General features: G+C 36.7%; 1 protein-coding gene across 2 annotated transcripts in view; it reads left to right on the forward strand.

Annotated features, from left to right (window-relative positions):
• Positions 1-819: 819 nt before the first annotated feature.
• YTHDC1 (YTH domain containing 1) overlaps positions 820-27,031 on the forward strand; it is a 38,144-nt gene continuing 11,932 nt past the window's right edge. For both annotated transcript variants that reach the window (XM_010365554.2, XM_010365555.2), the window contains exons 1-9: positions 820-1,205; positions 13,499-13,600; positions 13,981-14,309; positions 14,431-14,857; positions 18,453-18,542; positions 18,997-19,050; positions 19,647-19,741; positions 21,773-21,881; positions 21,959-22,076. In XM_010365554.2, the coding sequence (XP_010363856.1) occupies positions 1,178-1,205; positions 13,499-13,600; positions 13,981-14,309; positions 14,431-14,857; positions 18,453-18,542; positions 18,997-19,050; positions 19,647-19,741; positions 21,773-21,881; positions 21,959-22,076 (1,352 nt within the window). In that variant the 5' untranslated portion in view covers positions 820-1,177. The remainder of the gene's footprint in view (positions 1,206-13,498; positions 13,601-13,980; positions 14,310-14,430; positions 14,858-18,452; positions 18,543-18,996; positions 19,051-19,646; positions 19,742-21,772; positions 21,882-21,958; positions 22,077-27,031) is intronic.

Consider the following 27,031-nt stretch of genomic DNA (forward strand, 5'->3'; position numbering starts at 1 on the left):
GCCAGGAGAATCGCTTGAACCCGGGAGGCAGAGGTTGCAGTGAGCCGAGATGGCGCCGCTACACTCCAGCGGAGCGAGAATCCCTCTTGAACAAAAACTAGTAGGCTTTTGTGACTACAAAGGAGCTGGTTGCATGCTGCATTGCCTTTGAGTAAGAGTGGAACCCCAACTAAAAAAGCACATCTGGTAAACATAAAGGATTCACCCAGACTTGTCCTAAATAAGACTCCGGGCCGGGCGCGGTGGCTCAAGCCTGTAATCCCAGCACTTTGGGAGGCCGAGACGGGCGGATCACGAGGTCAGGAAATCCAGACCATCCTGGCTAACACGGTGAAACCCCGTCTCTACTAAAAATACAAAAACTAGCCGGGCGAGGTGGCGGGCGCCTGTAGTCCCAGCTACTCGGGAGGCTGAGGCAGGAGAATGGCGTAAACCCGGGAGGCGGAGCTTGCAGTGAGCTGAGATCTGGCCACTGCACTCCAGTCCGGGCGACAGAGCGAGACTCCGCCTCAAAAAAAAAAAAAAAAAATAAGACTCCGATTTCCCGAACTGAATCAGGAGTCCTTTAGAGCGACTCTAGCTAAGAAAGCCTGGCAGGCACTCCACTAAGAGTTTCAGGTTGGAAAATTGCGCCATCCGGGTATAGCCAGCACAGCCGGAACTCCATGAACAACCTGGGTAATCCCTGCATAGGACTCCTTCCAGGTACCAGTGGGTTGAGGGCAGCAGGGTGACGCGCTGACGTCAAGTCACGTTCTTTTGCACGTCCCGCTTCCCCGCCCCTCTCCGCACTGTGACGTTCCCAGAGAGGAATGAAGCGTAAACAGCGCACGGCATTTCGGGAGCGGGATTGTTTCGCGCAGGAAGCAGGCTCCATTTTAGCGCCGCCCGCCGTCGCCATCTGTTTCCCTTCCCTCCCCCATACCCTCGCTCGAGTCTGAGCCCTAACGAGGAGGCGAGGCTTAGGCCGCTGGAAGCTGGAGTGAAAGGAAGGGAGAAAGGGAAAAAGAGGGAAGAGTCGAGAAGGCTGAGCGTTAAAGAGGCCAAGTGCTACGCGCGCAGCCGGGCGGACGGACTGACGGACGGGCCCGTGCTTCTGCCGCGGCTGCGGCACCCGCGCGAGTCGCGTCTAAGCGGCGGCGGCGGCGGCGGCAGCGGCGGAAACCGAAGGGGAGCAATGGCGGCCGACAGTCGGGAGGAGAAAGGTTAGTGCGGAGAAAGGTGACGGGCGGAGGCGAGGCTGGGGCTCGGGAGTGGAGTGATGGAGCAGTGGTCGCCGTTGCGGGGCGGGAGTGGGGGTTGGGGAGGTTAGCTTGCCTCGTTGGGGAGCCGGTCGCCCCCACCGAGACACTTGGACTCATTGGCGGAGACCAGGCCTGCCCTTTCCTCCTCGGTCTCCATATGGCCTAACATTTCATCTCGGTAGGGTTTTTCTTTGATCCGGATTTCACGCTTGATTTTCCGTTTAGCTGTCTTGGGCTGAGAGGGGGCCTTTCTGAGTTGCAAGCTCCTAGGTTTATTTCCTGGTAGGAGCATGCGGATGTAATGCGTATTTTCAGGACAACCATTTCTGTTAGACTAAAATTTGAGAACCCCTAATGCCGCGATCAACACTGGTAGTGTGGTAAGTGAGCATGTTTAAGAAGTGGCACTGGCAGATTATTAATCTTGAGAAATATCTGCAAATAACTTCTGGCTGTTCCTGTTCAGTAGGCAACGGGAACTAGCCGTTTTGTTCCTCGAATACTCATTTTGGAAAAACATAGTACTTGGAAAAACGAATACTTAGTTTGGAAAGATAACTATGTGACTTAGGCTGGCAAAGAAATCCTGGGTCTATTATGCTAGAAAAACGTGTGTAGGTCCCAGAGGGTACAGTCAGAAACAAATGGATGCAAGCTATAGAGAGTTGGAGGGATAAATTTCAGTGAAATGTAGGGAGAACTGATGTTGCTATAATGGAAAGATATACTAAGTTTCCAAGCCCTAGAGATGTTAATGTAGGTCCTAGATCAATATCTGTCTGGAGAGTGGTTTAGTTTAAATGCTGCTTTAAGATCTTTTTCAACCCTAAGATTAACATAATAGTCTTGGAAAGATTTTAGTTGATAATATGACAACGGTCGCTGCTCTGTGTCTCACACATCTCTTCTGTGTGCCTAACTGATTTGGGAGATTTTTGTGGGGGTTAAGTGGGCTCTAGAGTCAAGTTACTTAGGCCTGCGATCCTTTTTTCTTCATTTTTCTGGTTTCTACATCAGGAGGGTCTTCATGCTTTAGTGAACTGCCCTAGGATAGAGACAAGCTTGGAAAGTGGAGTGGGTGGGAATATGTTTAAGATACTGCCCTTATCCTAAAGCAGTTCTTTGCTTAGGTTATAGCAGTTTGATGTTCCATCCTTAAACTAAATGCTAAAAAATCTCCCTGGGTTTGTTTTTTGTTTTTTGTTTTTTCTGAGAAATCCAGAAGGAATGTGAACATAGGATTGCATGGTGTTAGAGAGTAAAAGAAACTGCTTTTACTTAGTTAACTCAGTTATTAAAAATACGTACTCTTAATTAGTAAGTATTCAGCAAACATCTGATTGTAATTTATGAGCTGTGGATATGGGAGTCTGTAGTGGTTGTGGTGGGCGAAATGAACCAAACACAAACATAAGTAAAATTCAGTACTTCTCAAGAATTCGTTGTCTAAGGTGAAAATATTTACAAGTCATTGGTAGAGTAGACGCAGTAATGCACATTGAAGAAGAAAAGTAGATGATTTTAAAAGTTTTGCTTTAGAAATGATTTAGTGGTGATAATGCAATACAAATGCATAAACTGTATAGCTATTATTGGGAAGGAGTGATGTCACCTGTTGTCTATACATAGGATACGTTTCCCCACTTTTGAGAAGGTTCTTTGCCTCACATTTGCTTAGTTTTTTTTAATTTAATTTTCATAACAACTTTATTTAAAAAGTTTATGTAAGTGCTTTATCTTTATAGTTTAGAACAAAGATTGTTTCTGGGCTGCATGGAGAACTAGCACTTACCTACTGGAATTGTTTATTTCGTTTTGGGAGAGTTCTAGGTAACCTACAGGTTGTATCATTTACTTGATCATTGCACGCCTAGCTTTATAGTTAGAATCAATACTTGGCTCTTCCTCTCTTAAGGAAAAATGGTACTCTAAGTGCTTTATTGCCTATGAAACAGGAAATTATAAGGATAAACCCTCTAAAAATCTCAGTCATGTCACAAACGTTAAGTTCCTTCTCAAGTGATCCCATAAATGGTTTAAGATCTTGATAACGAATGAGTCTAAGTTGCAGAAATTGGCAATTATATTAATCACAGAACAGTGAAAAGACTCCTGTTCATAGAGTTCTTGAATTAATGGGTTTTGCACCTATCTGGGTAATAAAGACATTAATTTCTATAATCTATAGTGATGCTTCTATAATATTCATACCTAGAAGCTGAAACCCATATAACTGGGCAGATTGCTAGCTCCCTGTGATTCCTGTGGTGATAATTTGCCCAGTAAACTGGATTTGAAAGGTGTTGCAATGTTGATGTTAACTAATATTAAATGCCATTTTTCTCTATAAGGAGGAAATATGCATCTTTTCTGTTATTGCTGACACCTTGTATAAATTTTATTAAGCTTTTACAAAGTTTCCTACAAAGAACAGTTAAAAAATAATCTATCCAAAACGTGTATGAGTAATGTGTAATGAGTTACTACATTAAAAATAACATGTTTTCTACATTACCCAACTGGAAGCTCCCTGAGGGCCCGGAGTACATCTGTCTTGTTCACTGGGTTCTTTGTATACAGTAATTGTGTTTCAGTACCTTGAATATTTACCAGGTTGGATTTCCTTAACTGATTGGTTATATGACATGTGCAGTGTGATAACCAAAGCTAAGAGTTTCTCAGTTTAAGTTATACAACACTTTTCCCCCCACCCCCAACCTCTACCAGACTTATTCCTGATAAGTATGTTCTTTTTTTTTCTTTTTTTTTTTTTTTTTTTTTTGAGACGGAGTCTCGCTGTGTCGCCCAGGCTGGAGTGCAGTGGCGCAATCTCGGCTCACTGCAAGCTCCGCCTCCGGGGTTCATGCCATTCTACCGCCTCAGCCTCCGAGTAGCTGGGACTACAGGCGCCCGCCACCACGCCCGGCTAATTTTTTGTATTTTTTAGTAGAGACGGAGTTTCACTGCGTTAGCCAGGATGGTCTCAATCTCCTGACCTCGTGATCCGCCCGCTTTGGCCTCCCAAAGTGCTGGGATTACAGGCTTGAGCCACCGCGCCCGGCCGATAAGTATGTTCTAAGACCCACAGTGGATACCTGAAACAATGGATATTACTAAATCCTATATATACTGTTTTTTTCTATATGTACATGTCTATGATGAAGTTTAATTTATGAGTTAGGGACTGTAAGAGATCAACCACAACAATAATAAAGTAGAACAGTCATTACAATATGCCATCATCACTACTCTTGTGCTTTGGGCCTATTATTAAGTATAATAAGGGTTACTTTGAACATTGGCACTGCCATATGTGAACAGCTGATCTACTACCTGAGACAGTTAGCTAAATGACTAATGGCAGGTAACATAATGCAAATATTTGTTGACCAAAGGGATGATTCACTTCCCAGGCAGGACAGAGTGGGACGGTGCATAACTTCATCACACCACTTAGCGCGCAGTTTAAAACTTATAAATTATTTATTTATGGAATTTTCCATTTTTGTATTTTTGGACAGTGATTGACTCAATTGACTGGGGGTAACTAACCCTCAAAAGCAAAACCTTGGATAAGTGAGGGACTACTGTATATATACACACAGTTGTTTTCAGACAGCCTCTATCACCTAGGCCAGAGTGCAGTGGGGGCTGTCATGGCTCACTGCAGCCTCAACCTCCTAGGGCTCAAGTGATCCTCCCATCTCAGCCTCTCTAGTAGCTGGGACTATAGGTATGTACCAGCATGCCCAGCTAATTTTTTATTTTTAGTAGAGACGAGGTCTTCCTATGTTGCCCAGGATTATCTTGAACTCCTAGGCTTAAGCGATCTGCCTGCCTTAGCCTTCCAAAGTGCTGGAATTACAGGTGTGAGCCACCATGCCCAGCTGTTATACACACGGTTACATGTAGGCATATACAAATATATATATACACACACGCACACAGAGTGTTGTGCGCACACATACAGTTACGTGTCATTTAACAGTGAAGGTGGGCATTGTTAGGTGGTTTCGTTGTGTTATCATAGTGTGTTTACACAAATTTAGGTGGTATAACCTACTACATATCTAGGCTGTATGATATAGCCTATTGTCCCTAGGCAACAAATCTGTACAGCATGCTACTGTAGGCAGTAGTAACACAATGGGAAGTATTTGTGTATCTGAATATCAAAATGGTAAAGATGAGGCATTATAATCTTAATGGAACCACTGTCGTTTATATATGCATTTCATCATTGACCAAAATGTGGCACATGATGACTGTGTATATACTATGGCTCTCGCTATAATAATTTCTTAGGATAAAATTGCCTTTCCTGGTTCACTTTAGTTTCGGCTGTGTAAAGCATAGAGTATGTAATTGATATTCCAATATATTCATTTTATCTATAGGAGAAGTAAGGTAGAAAATTTTAAATGCTTTCTTTGCACTTAAATTGTATATTTTTTAGAAGACAGCAATTTTGGATGGGAAATCTAAGTTTTTAAACGTCATTTGGAGGAATGAAAATTTTGAATGACAAAAACTGAGAAACTAGTCTAAATGTACAATGTACATTACAAGATATAGAAGGGGGAGGTTCTAGTAATCTTGCTTCATTTCCAGATCCCACTAAAATTATATTAAATGAGTTAAAATATAATTTATTTTGGTACTTTGTGTTAGAAAACAAAATGTGTAATATATTTAATATTTAACTTTCTTTAAATACTAAATCTTCGTCTGATGCTGGAACCTCACATCTTAATAAATAGTGCAGTCTTCTGACCCAGAAGCTTCTGCAGTAAAAAATGACTGTCCCAGATAAAGGTTAATTTTCTACCCTGGTATCCCTGGAGTTAAGGTTTGTGACCTTCCTGGACAAGAATGTAAAGATTATGGTAAATTTTAAGTTTCCATGTTTACCTGAAACAAAAATCCCCCAACCAAGCAACAAACAGCTAGCTTTGTTATTCCTTTTTTTGAGACGGAGTCTCGCTCTGTCGCCCAGGCTGGAGTGCAGTGGCCGGATCTCAGCTCACCGCAAACTCCGCCTCCTGGGTTCACACCATTCTCCTGCCTCAGCCTCCCGAGTAGCTGGGACTACGGGCGCCCGCCACCTCGCTCAGCTAGTTTTTTTTTTTTTTGTATTTTTTAGTAGAGACGGGGTTTCACCATGTTAGCCAGGACGGTCTCAATCTCCTGACCTCGTGATCCGCCCGTCTCGGCCTCCCAAAGTACTGGGATTACAGGCTTGAGCCACCATGCCCGGCCTAGCTTTGTTATTTCTAACATCTTGTCAGTTTTTGAACAGGCTTTAAAAATAATGATGATTTTTTTTTTGGTTGTGGGGGAACAGGGTCTTATTCTGTTGTCCAGGCACTACTGCACAACTTACTCTGTTGTGCAGTAGTGCAATCAGGGCTCACTGCAGCCGCGACCTCCCAGACTCTGGTGATTCTCCCACTTCAGCTTCCTGCGTAGCTGATAGTACAGATGCGGTGCGCACCACTAATTTTTGTGTTTTTTGTAGAGATGGGGTTTCGTCACGTTGCCCAAGCTGATTTCATGCTCCTGAGCTCAAGCTATACACCTGCCTTGGCCTCCCAAAATGCTGGGATTACAAGTGTGAACCAGCATGCCCAACCTGTTACTCTTTTTATATCCTTGTTTACTTCCTATATCCTGGGAATCTATACCTTTACCTCAGAACTCATTTTGCTAATAGTTTGTGATTTATAATATTAATACAAAACATTCACGCATGGTTATACTTTCACGGAGGAATCTAGCAGCCAACTATGGAATCTAGCAGCCAACTGTTTCGTTTTTAATTGAGGCAGCACTTAAAAGTCATGCAATTCCAAATAAAAATCTGGGTTTCAGAGTCCTCTTGAAAATGTGGAAGATCTGACAACACAGTGCTTGCAACTGTCAAGGAAGTTAATCTGCAGTAGAGTAGGATTATCCCCTTTAGCTTTCCTCCTCTTTCCCAAAGTATTATATTCTGTATACTAAAACTAGTTTGATGTTCCTGTGCCTTAGTATATTAAACGGAACCTTGGATTTTTTTGAAGTTTAAGATCAGTGTTATGCAGGGTTTGCAGATATGTGTGCATGCCAGAATCTGGCAGATAAAGTGCTTGCTTAATACATTAGGTAATAGTATCATGGGTTTTTTGTTTTGTCTTTTTTTAAAGAGCCAGCATGCTCTTTGTTCAGGTAGTGATAGTAAATACACTGATTCACCAGATACAAACCCAGATTGTCTCATGCAAATCTTTGACATGTTACCTTCTCTGTGTCTTAACTGAAGACTAGACTACTCCAGCTGGTTGTTTTCAGGTGAGAATCTGGGCCCCTAATAATCAAGTAGTATTTTTTTAAGCAGGTTTTCATATTAAATCCTTAGAATTTTTTAAAACAACATTCAAGAGCTGAGTTTATTCTGTAGACTGCTAGCGTAAAACTTTTGGATGGATTTGAATTTTAACTCTAAATGTAAATAGTGTTAAATGTAGGATTGTTTTATTAAGCTTATTTGTTGCACTGGCACATTATTTTAAAAAATCCATCTTTTTGTGACATCTTAATTTTGGAACAAAATTTTATAGATTTTAACCTGAGGTCAGGAGTTCGAGACCAGCCTGGCCAACATGGCAAAAACCTTTCTCTACTAAAAATACAGAAATTTGTCTGGGCCTGGTGGCGGGTGCCTGTAATCCCAGCTACTTGGGAGGCTGAGGCAGGGAGAATTGATTGAACCTGGGAGGTGGAGGTTGCAGTGAGTTGAGATCATATCACTGCACTCCATCCTGGGCAACAGAGCAAGTCTTTCTCAAAAAAATTTTTTTTTTTTTTTAGAGATTTAAAGTGATTTTTAAAGGCCGGGCTCATGCCTGTAATCCCAACACTTTGGGAGGCCAAGGCAAGTGGATCACCTGAGGTCAGGAGTTTGAGACCAGCCTGGACAACATGGCAAAACCCTGTCCCTACTAAAAATAACAAAAATTAGCCGGGCATGGTGTGGTGAGCGCCTGTAATCCTAGCTACTCGGGAGGCTGAGGTAGGAGAATCACTTGAACCTGGGAGGTGGAGGTTACAGTGATCCCAGATTGTGCCATTGCACTCCAGACTGGGTGACAGAGCGAGACTCCGTCTACAAAAAAAAAAAAGTTATTTTTAATATCTGTATAGTTCTCTATGTAGACATCTAAAAAAACTTTCAATGTGAAGTGCTTTGTGTCATAGAAATTAGGATTTTTGTAGTGCATGAATTGTATGTTTATAGACCTTTTCGTAACCTGGCATTTCTAATCTTTGTTTACTGTTATTATTCTTGGGTTGGGATGCTACTGTCAAACTATTGTGAAGTAATTGAAAGCATACATATTTCTATTTATATAGAATATCAATAATGTTAAATTTCAGGACAAAGGAAATGATTAAAAACATTTGTTCAGGTAGGTTAAAGAAAGTCAACCTAGAACTAGTGGATATTACTTCATATCTTAAAGAGATAATTCTTCTTAAAAATGGATATGCCAGTGATGATTATTGTCTTTAATAGCAGTAACTTGTGAGAGTATTAAAATGTTTCTGCTTTTGTAATTCATTCTACTTTAAGAAAAAAGAATTAAAATGTATGGAAGGTGTACTTTTTCAAGTCAGTGAAGGATATGGCCAGAGGAAGCAGTTTATATTAGTTTTATAACTTAATACTATAAGCTTTAACACTGACCTATTTAAATGAATTTTTTTGTTACTAAAAATGCACTTCACATATATAATTAAAATATTTATCCTTAAAACTATAGTCATTTTGGAAACATCTGTCATGTATTATTATATGACACTTCTGTCAACAGTGATTAGAGTATGTGTCCCCTCCTTTTGAACCTAGGTAAGCTTTTGTGATGAATAAATAATGTGATGCTGGATTTCTCCCTAGTCCTTTTTCTGTTGGGACACAAGTGTCCTAAACTACCATGTAAGAGGTCTGCCTCCTCTGTGGCTGCCATAGTAATGAGTAATCACACAGAGAGAATTGGAGAGGCTCCAGCTTTGAATCTTCCCAGCCTAGACATCAGCCAGACTTGTCAATGAACAAGGCTTCAGATGATTTCAGCCCCAGCCCTAGCCCCATTTAACAGCAACCACATGGGAGACCCAGGTCCAGCCCTGGAACCGTGAGTCATAATGAAAAATGTTACTGTTTTAAGTCAAGTTTTAGGGTGATCATCTTACACAGCAGTAGATAATTAGAACATGTATGTATATACCATATCTGTTTTGTTGAAGAAGGGATTTTGTTTTGTGTTCTGGACCAGGTTTTATATGTATCGTGTAGCCCATTAGCAAGAGGATTGGGGCAGGCAACCTCTTAAAGTCTGATAGTGATAAGGAAGGGGAGTCTTAAAAGTTGAAAACTCATAGAAGATTCAAATGTCCTCCTTTTCCTGTCCCCAAAACTGATCTTTTTTAAGTGCCTCTTAAGAGAGGTGAAGAATCTTGAACTCAGAAAGACTGGGAATTTCCTGATACCTAAATGTAAGCTATAACCTGTATTTTCTTAACCTCCAAGACTTTTTCCCTTGTATATCATATTCCAGTGTATATATAAGGAGTTTCAGTGATGGAGAAAAGTAACTTAAAATTTGGTCATTTGTATTTTGTCAGGGGTGGCAAAACTTTCTGTAAAGGGCCAGATAGGCTTTGTGTGCTGTGTTTTCTGACATATTCTTTGCTTTTTTTTTTTTTTTTCTTGTTAATAAGCACCTTAAAAATGTAAAAACCATTCTTGCAGGCCATTCTAAACAGGCAGTGGGCCACGTTTATCCTGTAGGTTTTAGTTTGCCAGTTTGTGGTAAAACCACACAGTTTATTGATGTTATGGACTGTAATATGGATAAAAGTGTGTACATCATTTAAGTGAGGATGTTATAGTTGATTTTGAATATTTCAGTAGATTTTAAATGTTGTAATGTTAAAGATATAGAGCTTTCTGGTGCACTGATTTGAAATTTATGTTCTAGTATATATGTCCTTTTAATATTTTGCATTTGTGTTCTTTATACTTTGGTTAAAGGTGCTTTTATTGTTCCCCATCTAATTTAACTGTAGATTTGTAAAGCCAGAACTTCATACTAATATCTGTTTGTTATTAGAAAAGTGTATTTGGTGAACTTGAACATTTGCACTTCTGTTTCTTTATCTCCTAAGTAATGAATGATTAAACATGCCTTATTTTATATGATTTGTATATATGATATATTTTAAAAACGATAAGATTTTAAAGTGACAAAGTATTTTTAAAAAGTAGTAAGTATTGGTTAATATTTGTTGTCTTGAAAAAGGTTGTAGGTGCTTTCTAAAACTGCAACCAATGTCTGAATTTGAATTCATTAAAACTTTTTAAAACAGTAATACCCCCTTTTATAGGAAAACCAGGCTTTAAGTGTCTTTGAAACTTAAATTTATTTAAATTAACATTCTGCAAAATTCATTCTGTATTAAATTTAGCATGTCTAAAGTGTATAATATATAAATGTTCAGGGTTCGGGGGTGATATTTCCAAATAAGATCTAGTGATTTTATGAAAAGATTTGTATAGCATTATATTTGCCTATTTCATTTGATAGTCTTAAATTTTTTCTTTTTGTTTTCTGCAAATGTATTTGATTCTGTGAAGACCTGTTGGATCTACTTTTTTATTGATTAATGAGCTTTGACCCAGTACTTATTAAACATCTGTAAAATGTGGATTTACTTCTATCAAACTATTTTTTTTATTTATGATGTAGAGTCCAAAAATGGTGTTTGCCACCGTTCAGATCTTGAAGGAATTTTGTCTTAGCAAAAACATGAATCTAGATGATGAGAGAAGCTTTTTTGTTTGACATATCTGGATTTTAAATAAGATTTTTAAAAAGTAAACAAAAATAACCCGTGTAACCTGTTTTCATTTTAGAAAAATGATAGAAAGTACATATCAGCATTGGTACCACCCAAAATAATCAATTTTGCTATTCCAGACATAGTAGTTTTCAGATATCTTTAGACTGTGTCTGTCTTCAAATGTAAAGGAAAATGTTATCTCTTCCATTTCCCGTGTAACCTTCTTATCATTTGTATTTACTATTCTCTTCAGTCACTGATTTCTTTCCCACTTTGGGGAAAATTTGAATCCCATTTAACCTGTTTATAGCCCCCAGGTTAATTAATAGACCTTGCTGTAATTCAGGTGGGCTTTGTTTTTTCCCTGAAGCCACAAATATAATTGTTCTGTCTCATCAGTTTTCATTGCTTTATACTTCCTCTTTGGCACAACTTAAATTTGGAAAAATTTTTTTGGTATTGGAATAGTTAATGTTTAAACATTTACTATTAGCATTAGTACATTATTTTAAAATTTAAAATGGCATTTGTGTGTATTTCTAAGGTTTGTCTTGTTGGACAAGGTGGAAGTGGGGACAAAACTGAGTTTTATGCTTTCATGATCATTGAATATGTCAATATAGTCATAGTTCCCTTGTCTGAATAAGTTTTATGCTTTTACAGTCCACACCAGCAGGCTCTAAACGTTTTTTTATTATATAGCGCATTGATAATTTTTTCATTTAACTTCCTTTTTGACATAATTTCACATAAGCATAATAGCGACAAGCGCAGTGTGAAGAATTTTCTTTTAGTGTCCAGCCACATTCTGCGAATGTTAGCATTTTGTCACGTTTGTCTCATTCTGTGTGTCTGTGTGTGTACGTGCGTGTGTGCACACTTTTTCCTGAACCATTTGTAAGTTTTAGACATAATACAGCTTTGTCCCTGAATACTTAAATATGTCTTATAAGGACTTTCTTTGACTTAACCATAGTACAGTCAAAATTAGAAAAATAACGTTGATACTTAACAACCTTTTTCAAGACAACAAATATTAACCAATGCTTACTACTTTTTAAAAATATTTTGTCACTTTAAAATTTTATTATTTTAAAAATATATATACAAATCATATAGAATAAGACATGTTTAATCATTCATTACTTAGTAGATGAAGAAATAGACGTGCAAATATTTGAGTTCACCAAATAACGTTGATAAACACGTTAAATGGGATACATTTACGTTGATACAAACTATTCAGATTTCACCAGTTTTTCCAGTTATCCAATATTGTGGGCTGTGTTCAGTTTTCATGCTTCTCTAGTCTGCTTTGATATGTAATAGTTCTTACTCTTTGTTTCATGACTAGTGACATATTTGGATACCCTTTACTTTGGGTTTGTCTGATTTTTTCCTCATGTAGGTTCAGCTTTTCCATTTTGCATAGAACATTACAAAAGCTTAGTTCTGTTCTCAGAGCATTGTAACAGGAGGTCCATGATGTTGATTTGTCTCAATCAACATTGATGATTGTGATGTTAACTTTAATTATCTAGTTAATTTGGCCTTTGCGACATTTCTCCACTGTAATGTTGTTTTCTCTTTGTAATTGTGGAGTGCACATTTTTGGTCAATGTGTATTTATAGGTTGTACATATGTATTTCTATACTAATTTATTATACACATTTTTAAGCCATCAGAAATTTTAGAAATTTAAGAATGAGGTAAAAATAGAGACATTCTTACATTTTCTTTTTATGCTTCAATATATCTTTTCACGCCTTCTGAGATGTATACTCCTGGCTTTGTAGACCAGATAGCCCAGACTTCTCTTTCTCTGTGTGTGTGTGTGTGTGTGTATGTGTATGTGTGTGTGTGTGTGTGTGTGTGTGTGTGTCTATGTATGTATATATATTTTGAGACACTCACTCTTACCGTCCAGGCTAGAGTGCAGTGGCGCGATCTTGGCTTACTGCAGCCTCTGCCTCCCGGGTTCAGATGATTCTTGTGCCTCAGCCTTCCGAGTAGCCGGGGTTAAAGGCATGTACCACCACACCCTGCTACTTTTTATGTTTTTAGCAGAGCAAAGTTTTGCCATGTTGGCCAGGCTGGTCTCGAGCTCCTGGCCTCAAGTGATTGGCCTGCCTTAGCCTACCGAAGTGCTGGGATTACAGGCATGAGCCCCCATGACTGGCCAATTCTTTACCCTCTATTGTTTTATAGAAATTAATCTTGTGTCTTGATTCTGAAATAAAAATAATGCTTTTTAATGTAAAAGTGAAGTAAAAGCTCCCTGGGCACTTGTGGCCTCACGCTTAGTAAGTACTCAAAAGTACATGCTTAATGATAGTGATTTTTCCCTATTAATTTTTAATTTTATTTGCAGATGGAGAACTTAATGTTCTAGATGATATTTTGACTGAAGTACCAGAACAAGATGATGAACTGTATAATCCAGAGAGTGAACAAGATAAAAACGAGAAAAAGGGTATGTAAGAGTTCTATTATTTTTGAAATAACAGTATAAATAGAGGAGATTCAATTTCTTAAGAAAATGACTTCAGTGCTTTTTTGTACTTGTTCCTTGAGGCAGTTAACACTAAATGTACATAACAAACTGATATCCATATGAATGGGGATAATCTGGTTTTTTCTAATATATGAAACTTTTCAAATATATGGATTTATTCCTGTAGTTGAAAGCTATGTTTTCTTTTAGATTAACTGTGGAGCAGAAATCTTTCAGAAGACTTTTAAAGAAATGAGGCCTTTTCCCCCCTTCCTGATGTATATTATTGTCAATCTTTGGTGAAATAAATGGAATATACTACAAATACTACTTTTTTTTTTTTTTTTTGTATTTTAAAGGATCAAAAAGAAAAAGTGATCGAATGGAATCTACTGATACCAAACGACAAAAGCCTTCTGTCCATTCAAGACAACTGGTTTCTAAGCCACTGAGCTCATCTGTTAGCAATAACAAAAGAATAGTTAGTACAAAAGGAAAGTCAGTCACAGAGTATAAAAATGAGGAATATCAAAGATCTGAAAGAAACAAGCGTCTAGATGCTGATCGGAAAATTCGTCTATCAAGTAGTGCCTCCAGAGAACCTTACAAGAATCAACCTGAAAAAACCTGTGTCCGGAAAAGGGATCCTGAAAGGAGGGCCAAATCTCCTACGCCAGATGGTTCTGAGGTAGTAAATATTATTGCAGATATAAAACAGAAAGCCATTCTTTTTGAGGCTTTAGAACTGTTTATTCACCCTGACCTTGTCTTTTATATGACTGCTGATCCCCTTTTTCTTTAAACATCAGAGAATTGGGCTTGAAGTGGATAGACGTGCAAGCAGATCCAGCCAGTCTTCTAAGGAAGAAGTGAACTCTGAAGAATATGGCTCTGACCATGAGACTGGCAGCAGTGGTTCTTCTGATGAGCAAGGCAACAACACTGAGAATGAGGAGGAAGGAGTGGAAGAAGATGTGGAGGAAGATGAAGAGGTAGAAGAAGATGCAGAAGAAGATGAAGAGGTGGATGAAGATGGAGAGGAGGAGGAGGAAGAGGAGGAGGAAGAGGAAGAAGAGGAGGAGGAGGAGGAAGAAGAAGAATATGAACAGGATGAGAGAGACCAGAAAGAGGAGGGAAATGATTATGACACTCGAAGTGAGGCCAGTGACTCTGGTTCTGAATCTGTTTCCTTCACAGATGGGTCCGTCAGATCTGGTTCAGGCACAGATGGATCAGGTACTACTTTTTATTTGTAAAAGTTTGTCTTTAAAAAAACTTGATAGATTTTGGTCTTGAAAATGTTTAAATTATAAAATTGTTGAGGAGATGGGGGATATTAATAGGATTGTCTTGTGATCTTTTATAATTATATGCTGTTGAATATTATAAATATATTTGAATAATCTTGAATAAGATTTGCATATTTTAGTAAAGGCATTTCCTGGCTACAGATTGGTTGCGTTGTAAATGAGCACAAGTCCATTTGATTCTGTATAAGGAAATGTATTTCAGATTTCTGTAAATTCTTAGATTTTCATACCAGTCAGCAGTTTATTTAAACACTGATGTACTTGAAGTATATTCATATGAAACCTGTCCACTGGGTATTACGGTATTTCCTTGGTAAAATATCCCTGGATTTCCATCATATGGCTTCAGAATCAAAACAAATTATTTCTTTTTTCCCTGGGAGCACAGACTTTTCTTCTAATTCTGTGTCTGTCAGTTGACTGGCTGAGACAGGGTCGACAGGAGGGCTGGGGTGTAAGGTATAAGATGGAGACGAAGACTATAAATACAATTCTTGTGGAAAAATCAGGTAAGAGCTGTCTTGAGTCATTTATTCAATGCTATCTATCCTGCCTCTCTATACCTATGAGACAAAAATGTATGACTGTTAGATAGTTGGAGGCACTAGGCTTAGGGGAACCTTTCTTGGGGGGAGGGTACAGCAAGGTGAGGTCAGGGTACTTACAGAGCACTGTATGACTGTCTTACGTAAAGATGCTACCAGATTGCTACATAAGCAAAATGTACTAAACATAAGAAAATTCCTATTTTTTGAAATACATTTACAGTTTCATTATTATAGAATTTGATCATTTATAATAGTACTTTTATATATATATAGTATAGAAAAGTACTTCAGTTGCCAATCACTAGAAGATAAGGCCATCTGCTCAACTATACTACATACAGATAGTACATATCTATACTATATATATTACATATTTATACTATATAGATGGTTTATATCTATACTATATACAGTACAAGTAGAACAGATGGCCAGTTATTTTCTAGTGATTGGCAACTGAAGTGCTTTCAACCTTTTGTTCGCTAGAATTCTAGGTTTGGGAGTTAAGATAGGCTCTTCAAGGGAAGTAGAGATAAACGGAATGGATGAGTAGTTGGATTTGTTGTAAAAACTTGTGGAATCTTTAATTCTGTGCTTCCGTCGTGCCTTTTGCAAACTGATAGGATGTATTTTTTATAATTTAAGATAATAAGAAAAATTTCATTAGCAGTATGTGTTGAGTGTTCATTTATTGTGGAGAATGTGTGAAACCTCTCCCATGGGTAGGGAACATTTTGTTGTAGGAATCTTTTTTGTGTCTGTGTTATTTCTTAGACTTTAATGTTTGTATTGTTTACATGAAACAAAGGGAACTTACTTAAATGGTAGGACCAGAAATCTGCAATTGTAACAGGCTCCTAGATGATACCATAGTAAGGTAACTTGATTGATACAGTTTGTTTTTGTGGAGAAGACATTTCAAATTAAATGGTAACTGTAGTTTTATAACAAATCTTGATATCAAAACTCTGTTACTAGACTAGGTTTATTCTAAAAGAGATACCTGAAATTTTTATTTTCCTTATTAAAGGAAACTCCCTTATGTGGAACATGCGTTAGGTACTATATTAATAAGCAGGAATTTTTTTTTATACAATAGTTTATGAAAGAGAATGGGGTGGTTTTGAAATTTCTTCATTAGGAGACATCAATTTTTAGATAAAAGTGATCACAATTTAGTTTCTGTGTCATGAATTTTCTAGATTCCAGTTCATTTTACCTTATTCTCAGAATTTGTGGTAAGTTTATAAAAGCAACAGGCTGATGGATAACGCTTTGTTTATTAGATGATTTTCATTGTTCTTTTGACCTAAGAATAACAGTTGGGGGAGAGGGCCATAAACTTAAGAGCATTGGGAGTTATTCATACAAAAATGATGAAAATTCCTTGGAGATTTCTAATGCTAATGCTAGGTTTAGCATTATATAAAAACAATTGAGTAGGATCTTCTTCTGTTATTTTCCCTGCATTATCTCAGATCTTTTTAGTAATTTTTTTTTTTATTATTGTTTTGTCTTTATATAAAGAAGGTCTTGCTATGTTGCCCAGGCTGGTCTCGAACTCCTGAGGTCAAGTGATCCGTCTGCCTCGACCTCCCAAAGTGCTGGGATTATAGGCATGCACCAGGCCCTTTTTGGTACTTTGGACCATAAAATAATTCTTTTTTAACAGCAACAAGAGATAAATTACACTAAATCTGATCCATTCATAATGCTTAGACTCCTGAAAGAAATATCCATGGAGGGAAAATTAGAACATGTCAGAACTTTTGAAAGGAACAATGAAAAAAGCCCCCTAGACCAGTTAAACCTGTAACCCCCTTTCAGAAATAGTTATAAAACATCCTTTCTACTTGCTCAAGCCAGAGGACCTGCCCTTGAGTCTAGGTTCTGCCACCCAGGAACTGTGGGACCCTAGTCTAGTTGCCTAACCACTTGTCTAATCCAAGGTTTCTTCATCTGTAATGAGAATATCTTGTAAACTTGTTCTGAGAATTAAAGGAGATAAGTACTTAAAGCTTTTTAAATAGCTGTCATTATATAGTGGGTTACTGTATACATGATCACTGATTATTCTTTTTCAGCTCTCCATTGTTTGTATAAAAATAAGCATGCATTTTTTTCTTCTTATTCCCTTATCTCTAAGCTGAAAAGTAAAAGGAGCTTATCATGGTAAAATTAAGATAAAAATAAACAGATAGGAGAGCTGAATTCCATTTCAAGTCCTCATGTATATGCTTATAAAGTTCCAGATTAAGCTTGGGACTGGTTCTTACATGACAGGTAATCCAAACCTTTTCTATTTACTGAAGATTTTCAGCTCTCTACAGAAATACACAGGCTACCATTAAAATTGTAGGGGTAAATTTTAAATTGAATTTGAAAATAAGAGCAGTAATCCAGGGAGGAAATGTTTAAGGAGAATGAAATAGAAGACACAAAAACAAGCAGTGGCAACCAGAAGGGAATCGCTAATTATGGTATATATATTTTTTCCATTTGTAAAACTTTGGGTTCAGGGGTTCATCAAATCTCTTAAGATAGAATCAGAATTGGAATTGTGATGAAGAATGGTAGTGGAGTTTCAAAAAATAAGGACTTAAGACAGTGTTACCTGGTGTGTAGAAAGGACACAGTTTTGAAAGAAATTGTTTTTGCTTTGCAAATTTTTCCCCCTCTTGGAAAACTGTATTCAATATTCAAGGTCACCTATATATGCCAGTTAAGGCCCTGACTTTGTAGTTATTTCATTTGTTTTTATTTGATTGAAACTGATGAAAGAGATAAGATGCCTGTACTTTTAAAACAGTATTTTTAAAATAAAACATTCTTAGGAAATTGAGGGATCAGGAGAGGAGCACAGACTAATTAAAGGGCTATGCAAAAACTAGACATGTAATGATACATTCTTGTTTGATTACTTCTCTTTGTTTCTATATTGTGATTTTAAAAAAAACCTCTTGTTCTTTTTAGATGAGAAAAAGAAGGAAAGGAAGAGAGCTAGAGGCATATCTCCAATTGTTTTTGATAGAAGTGGAAGCTCTGCATCAGAGTCATATGCAGGTATTCTCATTTTGTGATCATATCTGACTTGATTCTAATGTAATCTGCTTTAGAAAGCGTGTGGAGGCTGTAGTTTAGTGTGAACTTGTTGATGTCCATTAGTACTGATTTTTGGCATGTTCAGTGTAATAATTCTAGAGAAAACTAAGCTTTTTCTTATTATTTTAATCCTGTTCTGTTACTGCTTAAGTGGAATTTTCACTTTTTTTTCTTGGAAGATGATGATTCAGTGACTAGTTTTCTGAGTGGGAAACTGTTCAAACACATACTTTTAAAAAAATCCAAACAACCCAAAAAGCAAAACACTCGTACACATTGAGAAGTTTTTTTGTGTGTGTGGGTGCGCCAGGAAGAAATTTGTCTTGAATGAGAATTTTATGTGACAAGACTGTAGAAATTTTGTCTTATCTCTATTAAAGCTCAATCTGAACAAATGTACTTTGGCTAAATACAGGTTCAGAAAAGAAGCATGAGAAATTATCATCTTCCGTTCGTGCTGTCCGAAAAGGTATCATTTAAATTTGAAATTGTTTTCATTGCATGCTGCACAGTTATTATTTTGCCTTATTGGTTCTCCATTAATAGCTGCTTTTAATGTAGTAATGTTCCGATATATTACATGAAGCAAAAAATAATATCTTACATTGAAAGCTCTGTGTCTGCTTCTTACTGCATATCTTTTAGAATAATACCAAACATTTCAGGATATTTTAGTTTTTGGACAAAATGGGATGGGTGTATGTGTGTATATGTGTGTATGTGTTACATATAGATGTGTGTGTATATTTATGTGTGTATATAATGGTCTATTATCACTGTTGAATCTGAGTAAGAAAATCTGTAAAACTTGGTAACCATTTTCATACGTAAATATGAATTTGATATATCGGAACATCACTAGGTTAGGTTTACTTTCTTGCAGTATGCTGGTTGTCTTTTCTTAGCTTTGCTTTATTACATGTCGTGGCTTAGCTTTCCAGGTTGAATGGGTGATTGTTTTAAAAGTTTAGCTGGGTTGTGGAGGGCTAATTTCAATTAGTACAGTTTTGATCCCTTTGTGTGATAATGGCCTGTGGTTAATTGATTTGGGTTTCTTTTTTTCAGATCAAACCAGTAAACTCAAATATGTGCTTCAGGATGCAAGATTTTTCCTCATAAAGAGTAACAACCATGAGAATGTGTCTCTTGCCAAAGCTAAGGTATTAGCATCAGTTCTGTTGAAACTGTCCTAATATTAAAAGTTTTAAGTGGGAAAGTAGACTTGTATCAAGTAGTGTAGGTATTATGGTTTTCATTACGACTTTAAAGGTCTACATTGCAGTTACCACTTAGCATCTGGTTTGTAGTCAGGCAGCCTACTTGTAATTTCAGTTTTCTTTTTTTTTAAAGATGATTTTAGGAGTCAGAATATTAAATGTTGAAGGCTATACAGTTTAAGTTTTTGCTGTAAAAGATCCTATTTCTGTTGGTTTTTGTTTTTGTACTTCCTCAGTGGCTCGTTTATTGTGCTAACACTTCTAACAGTACCTCTAGTTAACCAATTACTGTTTTATGTTGATGGTTGATGTATACTTTGAGGTTCTTTTGAAATCATTCTTTTATGGAGAGTTTCTATTTTTTTAAAATTAAGATCATTGGTGTTTAGAAGAAAAAGGAAGAATTAGCTTAAAGGCCCACTCCAGACTTTGCAAAAAGGATATGCATAGTTGCTGTAGGATGTTCTAAGATAGTAATTTTCTTTTTATGTTTGGCTACAAAAATACATTGTGTGTTACACTAGCTGTTATAATGTTTTGCTATTCTTGGTTTAAATTGAGTACAGTTTCAACTGATTTTCGGAAACTTAAAACTAAAGTTAGACATTTTTCTAACGATATTTCTGTCAATATTTTGTATTTCTAACTTAAGGACTACCCATAAAACTTTACAAACAGAAGGAAATAGTACATCAGATAGCCTTATTCTGCTCTCTAGCTTAAGTGGATTTAGGCAGAAGTACACTTAGCCCTCGGTATCCACAGGATTCCCCATCTTTAGATTTAACTAACTGGATTGAAATAATAGCAGAAAAAGGAATGAGAAATAATACAACAGAAAATACAAACTTAAACACAGTATAACAACTGTTCACATAGCATTTACATTGTATTAGGTGTAAGTATTCTAGAGGTGATTTAAAGTATATGGGAGTATATGCATAGGTTATATGCAAATACTATGCCATTTTATATAAGGGACTTGAGCATCCTCAGATTTTGGTATCTGCATGGGTCCTGGAACCATTCCCCAACAGAGACTGAGGAACAACTGTAAGCACTTAGTTTGAATGAGATGTCATTTGTATGAGCAGATTGGTGTGAGCTGAATGATAGCATCTGCCTTACAATTCCATTTCTTTTTATCTTTTATGAATGAAGAATTGGTTAAAATGCTTTAGAAATTAACAAATATCTTCCAGCTCTAGGTAGAACATAGGCCTCTTCAGTCAAACTATTGATACATAAAAATTTGAATTTAAAAACTGCTTTAAAAAAACGAAGTTAAATAGAAAAACGCTAGATTCTTGACTAATACAGTAATTTTTAATTATTTGATTAGGCACAGTTTTTCAAGAAGACAAACTTCTAAGTTGCGGTTCACCTTCAAACAGGATGTATTTACCACAGCAAATCGTTGTAATATTAAAATAATTGTAGGTGGTTTGTTTCAATATGTAGAATTCTAGTCCCTTAGATTTTAACCTCATCTCCATGTGTTTACTAGTTGCTTTAATAATTTTGTAAAATTGGTAATTGTCTAATTACCAATGGTAAAATGGTAAAGTGGTAAATTGGTAAATGGATAAGAATGAATGAATGTGAGTCAGCCTAAACGTTTATTGTAGGATAGTGGGGAGCTGTGAAGATAGGGGGGTGATATATTACAAATAGCATACAGTCACTTGCTGCGAAGTGACATATCCATCAAGAAAGAATCTTGTCCCATAAGACTGTAGGATTCGTAAGAGGTATCTATAATACCATATTTTACTATACCTTTTCTATTATTTTTTCCCTTAGGTTTTTATTATTTTGACAGCTGATAAATAAAATCTTTCTTCATTATAGCTTACTTAAATTGAAAGCACATCAAAATATGTAGTTTTTTTTTGTTGTTTTTTGCAAACATAACTGGAAACACAAAAGAGTTGTAATTAATTTCACTTTTTGGTCTTTATGTTATTTATATAGGGTGTATGGTCCACGCTCCCTGTAAATGAGAAGAAATTGAATCTTGCATTTAGATCTGCAAGGAGTGTTATCTTAATATTTTCTGTCAGAGAGAGTGGAAAATTTCAAGGTAAGAATAAAAATAATTTGGACATATAAAAACATTAATTATATTAGCATCTACATATTATGATATGATTCTCTTAGGGTTTGCAAGACTTTCTTCAGAATCACATCACGGAGGATCTCCTATACACTGGGTGCTTCCAGCAGGAATGAGTGCTAAAATGCTGGGAGGTGTCTTTAAAATTGACTGGATTTGCAGGTAAATTAACACTTGAGTATAGATAACTGAAGTTTTGAATACGCCGCCAGTTTAGAATAATGTGTTAAAGTAAAAACGTCATCGTATGCGTATCTTACCTTATTCACTATCTTTTATCTAATGTGGGACACAACAAAAGTGTATTAAGTCTGAAATTTTATGTATTTGATTTGTTTTGTATATTAGTAATACAGCAGTAAATGAATTGGACAATTGCTTGAAATGTTGTCAGGCGTATCTGTATAATTTTAGTGATTTAACATGTCACTTAGCTATTGTGGAATAAGTACTCTGACTTGGCTAACAATTTCGGAGGTAACTAGTTTAGTTGTGAACAGTATTTTTTAAGGAGGTTAGCAAATGATGTTTAGTTGCCATTGTGATCTTTTAAAACTGAATTAAGATTTAACTATATTTATTAGAAAAATAATCAGGCTTATTTTGAACACTGAGTTGTTACTATTTTTAGGTCCTTACTGCATACTGAATTATTGTACACAAGAAGCTCATTATTTAAGTGATCTTTATGTGGCATACACAAATCTGTTACCTATAAAATTAATTTTAGTTAAAAAGTGTCTGAAAGGAGATGGTTACTTTATGAGTTTTAAGTTGTTTTTGGGTATTAGATCTTGATGAGCGTGAAGGAGTTGGGTGAAAAAAAAGAAAAATGCTATGCATATGAAGGAAAGCAGCCTAAGTCAAGAAGAGCATGGAAACAAACTATGGGCGGGGCGGGTGGGGAGGGCATGTGGTTGTGTGAGTGGGATAGGGAGCTACCTTTTTTTATGAAGGAGATGGTTAGGAAAAGAGAAGAACAAAGGGCAAAGATGGATAAGAATGAATGAATGTGAGTCAGCCTAAACGTTTATTGTAGGATAGTGGGGAGCTGTGAAGAAAGGGGGGTGATATATTACAAATAGCATACAGTCACTTGCTGCATAGTGACATATCCATCAAGAAAGAATCTTGTCCCATAAGACTGTAGGATTTGTAAGAGGTACCTATAATACCATATTTTACTATACCTTTTCTATGTTTAGATACACAAGTATTTTCATTGTGTTACAGTTACCTACGCTATTAAATACAGTAACATGGTGTGCAGATTTGTAGGCTAGGAGAAATAGGTCATACCATATATCCTAGGTATGTAGTAGGATAGACCATTTAGGTTTGTGTAAGTACATTCTGTGATGTTCACACAATGAAATCACCTGATGAGTGTATCCCTGTCATTAAGTGACACGTAATTGTATTAGGTTGATAATAGCATAGCAAAAAGCTATGTGCAGAAAAAATACTCATCCCATTATTACTTTATGTGGGGAAGAGTTGGAAATCATATAAATTCTTTGAAATAGAAAATTAGTTAAACAGATTATAATTTGTCTGTTAAATATATGTGGAAGTAATCTTGCACATATCAGCATGGAAAGGTATAACAAATGAAAAAATCCATAATTACGGTATTGGAATGCAGTGTTAGGTGGTGAGACTGTTAGTACTATCTCCCACCTCCTCTATATTGCCCCCAGGGATTTTAAAATATAAATTTAATAGTTTTTTTGAAATCAAAATTAAAGTTGAAAATCTGGTGACAATTTATAGGGAAAGGGAGTGATTATTTTTCAGCAGAGAGATGCACATTTTTATTTATTTTTATTTTGTGTGTGTATGTGACTGCTCTGTAAAGGCTAGAGGAAACATTGTAATGTAACATATTTGCAGGTGTTGCTTTCTTGAGAACAGGAGAGAAAATAATTGCCCATTTTTACGTGGGTGCAGCAGATTTTGTTTTGAATGTTATTTGTTCTGTTAACCTTCATTTTTACATTACTGATAAGGAAATTTGTTTCTTAATTTTAAGATGAATTTAATTTTTCGTGGATTATTCATTCTTCATATTCTTCATTGACTTACTGACTATTCTACTGACTTGTTTGAAGCGTATTAAGCAACCGAAGAGGTAGACAGACTCAAATTGTCTATCCTACTAACATGAGATGTAAAATTATGGGCAGTAAAGGGCTTTTATTATTTTAAAGTAAGTTTATGGGTTTACCTAGAAATAGTATTTTTACATAATAAAACTATAGTTTTAACTTTTTTAATACTCCTAAGTTCTATTCAAGAGCAATTTTGCAATACTTTACAGTTCTGGAGGGCATGTGATATTTCTAACATTGGTATTTTCCTTAGATAAGTCATTTGAACTCTGAGTTTAAATTCTCTATATATACTGAGAATTACATTTGAGTCTCAAAATTAAAATGATTTAAATTTAATAAATACAAATGCTAAGGATTTTGCTATCAATAACAGTAACTGCTGTTAATGTATTTTTCTTTTTCAGATATAATAGTTACTAGGTTTCTATTTAAATACACTTTGGATATAATAATAACTAGACTTAAGCCTCTTTAAGTGTGATCACTGGATCACTTGTATCAGTAGCATCTGATTGTTAAAATGCACAATCTTGAGACCCACCTCAAACCTGTTAAATTCCTGATGGTTCAAGTAGTTGATAGGCACATGGAAGATTGCAACCAGATAAGTGTTTTAGCTGATAAAGATGGAGGCATAAAAAGTGACTTACTAAGGTTGCCACCTGTAATTAGCTCAAAATAAGGCATAATCTATGAAATATTATTCATCCAGAGTTACATTTACTGACTAGATATTATTTTCCTTTCATGTCCATTCCAAATAACCCATTTCTCTTTTCATTTAGTGTCTCCATTTTTCTTTTCTTTTTTTTTTTTTTTTGAGATGGAGTTTCACTCTTGTTGCCCAGGCTGGAGTGCAATGGCGCGATCTTGGCTCACCACAACCTCGGCCTCCCAGGTTCAAGCGATTCTCTTGCCTCAGCCTCCCTAGTAGCTGGGATTACAGGCATGTGTCACCACGCCCAGCTAATTTTGTATTTTTAGTAGAGACGGGGTTTTTCCATGTTGGTCAGGCTGGTCTCGAACTCCTGACCTCAGGTGATCTGCCCACCTCAGCCTCCCAAAGTGATGGGATTACAAGCATGAGCCACCGCACCCGGCCTCCATTCTTCTTTTTAACATTAATCAGCAAACTACTGTCCAGCCTGTAAGAGCCTCTGCATGGCTGGGCACAGTGGTTCATGCCTGTAATCCTAGCACTTTGAGAGGCTGAGGTGGGTGGATCACTTGAGGCCAGGAGTTCGAGACCAGCGTGGCCAACAAGGTGAAACCCCATCTCTACTAAAAATGCGAAAATTAGCCAGATGTGGTGGCGCATGCCTGTAGTCCCAGCTACATGGGAGGCTTAAGGCATGAGAATCGCTTGAACTCAGGAGGTGGAGGTTGCAGCAAGCCGAGATCATGCTGCTGCGCTCCAGCCTGGGTAACAGAGTGAGACTGTCTCAAAACAAAACAAAAAACTGTGCACAATTTTACACTGTTTTGTTAAATTTGCAGTATTTGCAGAACCACTTAGGTCAGAGAGTCCCTTACATGTTCTCAAAGAACTCACAGTAAAGATAAGTTGTATCTGTATGCTTCATAACATAGCTGCTCAGAAGGTAACTGTTTGGTTGTTCTATGATTGCGATCTGAGAAGAAAGGATAAAGTAAGAAGGATACATGGATCACAGACCCTTCAATTTTCTTAATTCTGAGCCCTGTTTTGCCTCAGACTTCACAGTTTTCTGTGATGTTCTGGCTGAGATTAACTGTGTTGAAACAGTGCACAGATGTCTCTTGAATATAGTTGGAACCAGTGCCACCAAAGAATCTCAACCCCAAATGATACATCTAGCTTGGCCTATGCTTTTACTTCTGCTTGGATCATGGGTATTTACTTGCTGATATTTAAATAACAGTGATAATCCCATTAATTTATAACCTTCTTATATTTTGTTGGCTATAGGTTTTCATTTATTCCTTTCCTATAACTGGTCTAAACTGGCAATTAGAAGAAAAATTTAAATTATTGAACAGAATACAAAGAAAACTAGGTATCTGCCTCTGGATATTCAAGCTTTGGTGTGGACTTGTTCTAGTCTTTCTGCTTCTGACATCCTGAAAAGGGGAAAAAAAACATTCAGTATTTTTGACTCACTCTTGATGGGTGAAGTAGGGTGTATATTAGAAAAAGAAACCAAGCCTTTAAGTGATACTTAGTGGGTATTTTCATTATTCACTGACCACTCTTCCATGTATATATATATTACTACCATCACAGAACATACCACCTTGTTAATTTAACTCTAAAATACTTCTATTTCCCTGGAAAATGTCAGTTTTTCCTGAGATTTAAAAAAAGTTGTATAAGATCTGAGCATTCAGGCCAGGTGTGGTGGCTCACACCTGTAATCCTAGCATTTTGGGAGGCTGAGGTGGGAGGATTGCATGAGCCCATTTGTTCGCAACCAGCCAAGGCAAAATAGTGAGATCCAATCTCTAAAAAATTAAATTTAAAGAAAGATCTGAGCAGTCAGTATTCACTTTCAAGGAAATTCATGTAAGGTTATGTGGCATGTTCACTGGGTAAAGTTACTTATGTTTTCCTTTTTCCATTATGCCTCTGTTCTAGCCGTTCTCTTTGTTTCAGATGTATTCCTGCCTTAGTTCTCTACATAAGGCTTTACCTGGGTTATTTTTCTTTCAAGCTTCACTCATGTACCACTTCTTTCATGAAGCATTTTGTGATTATTTTTCTTTCTTTGAAAATAGACATGACCACTCTTATTAAAAACAAAACAAATCTTCTGTATTGTGCACATAGTACCCATTCTCTTTGAAAATTGTGTGTGCCTGGTTTTTTTTTTTTTCTTTGATGGCTATGGAAGGAAGGTTAGGGATGCAAACTCTTTTATCTTTCTCATCTTTGTATGTCCTTTGGCTGAACAGTTTCATTTGTGTTATAGGTACAGTGAATAGTTCTTTAAAGTTTTTATTTATTTTGGCATTATTTGTTTTATA

Source organism: Rhinopithecus roxellana, chromosome 2 (assembly GCF_007565055.1).
Source record: "Rhinopithecus roxellana isolate Shanxi Qingling chromosome 2, ASM756505v1, whole genome shotgun sequence".
Lineage (NCBI taxonomy): Eukaryota > Metazoa > Chordata > Mammalia > Primates > Cercopithecidae > Rhinopithecus > Rhinopithecus roxellana.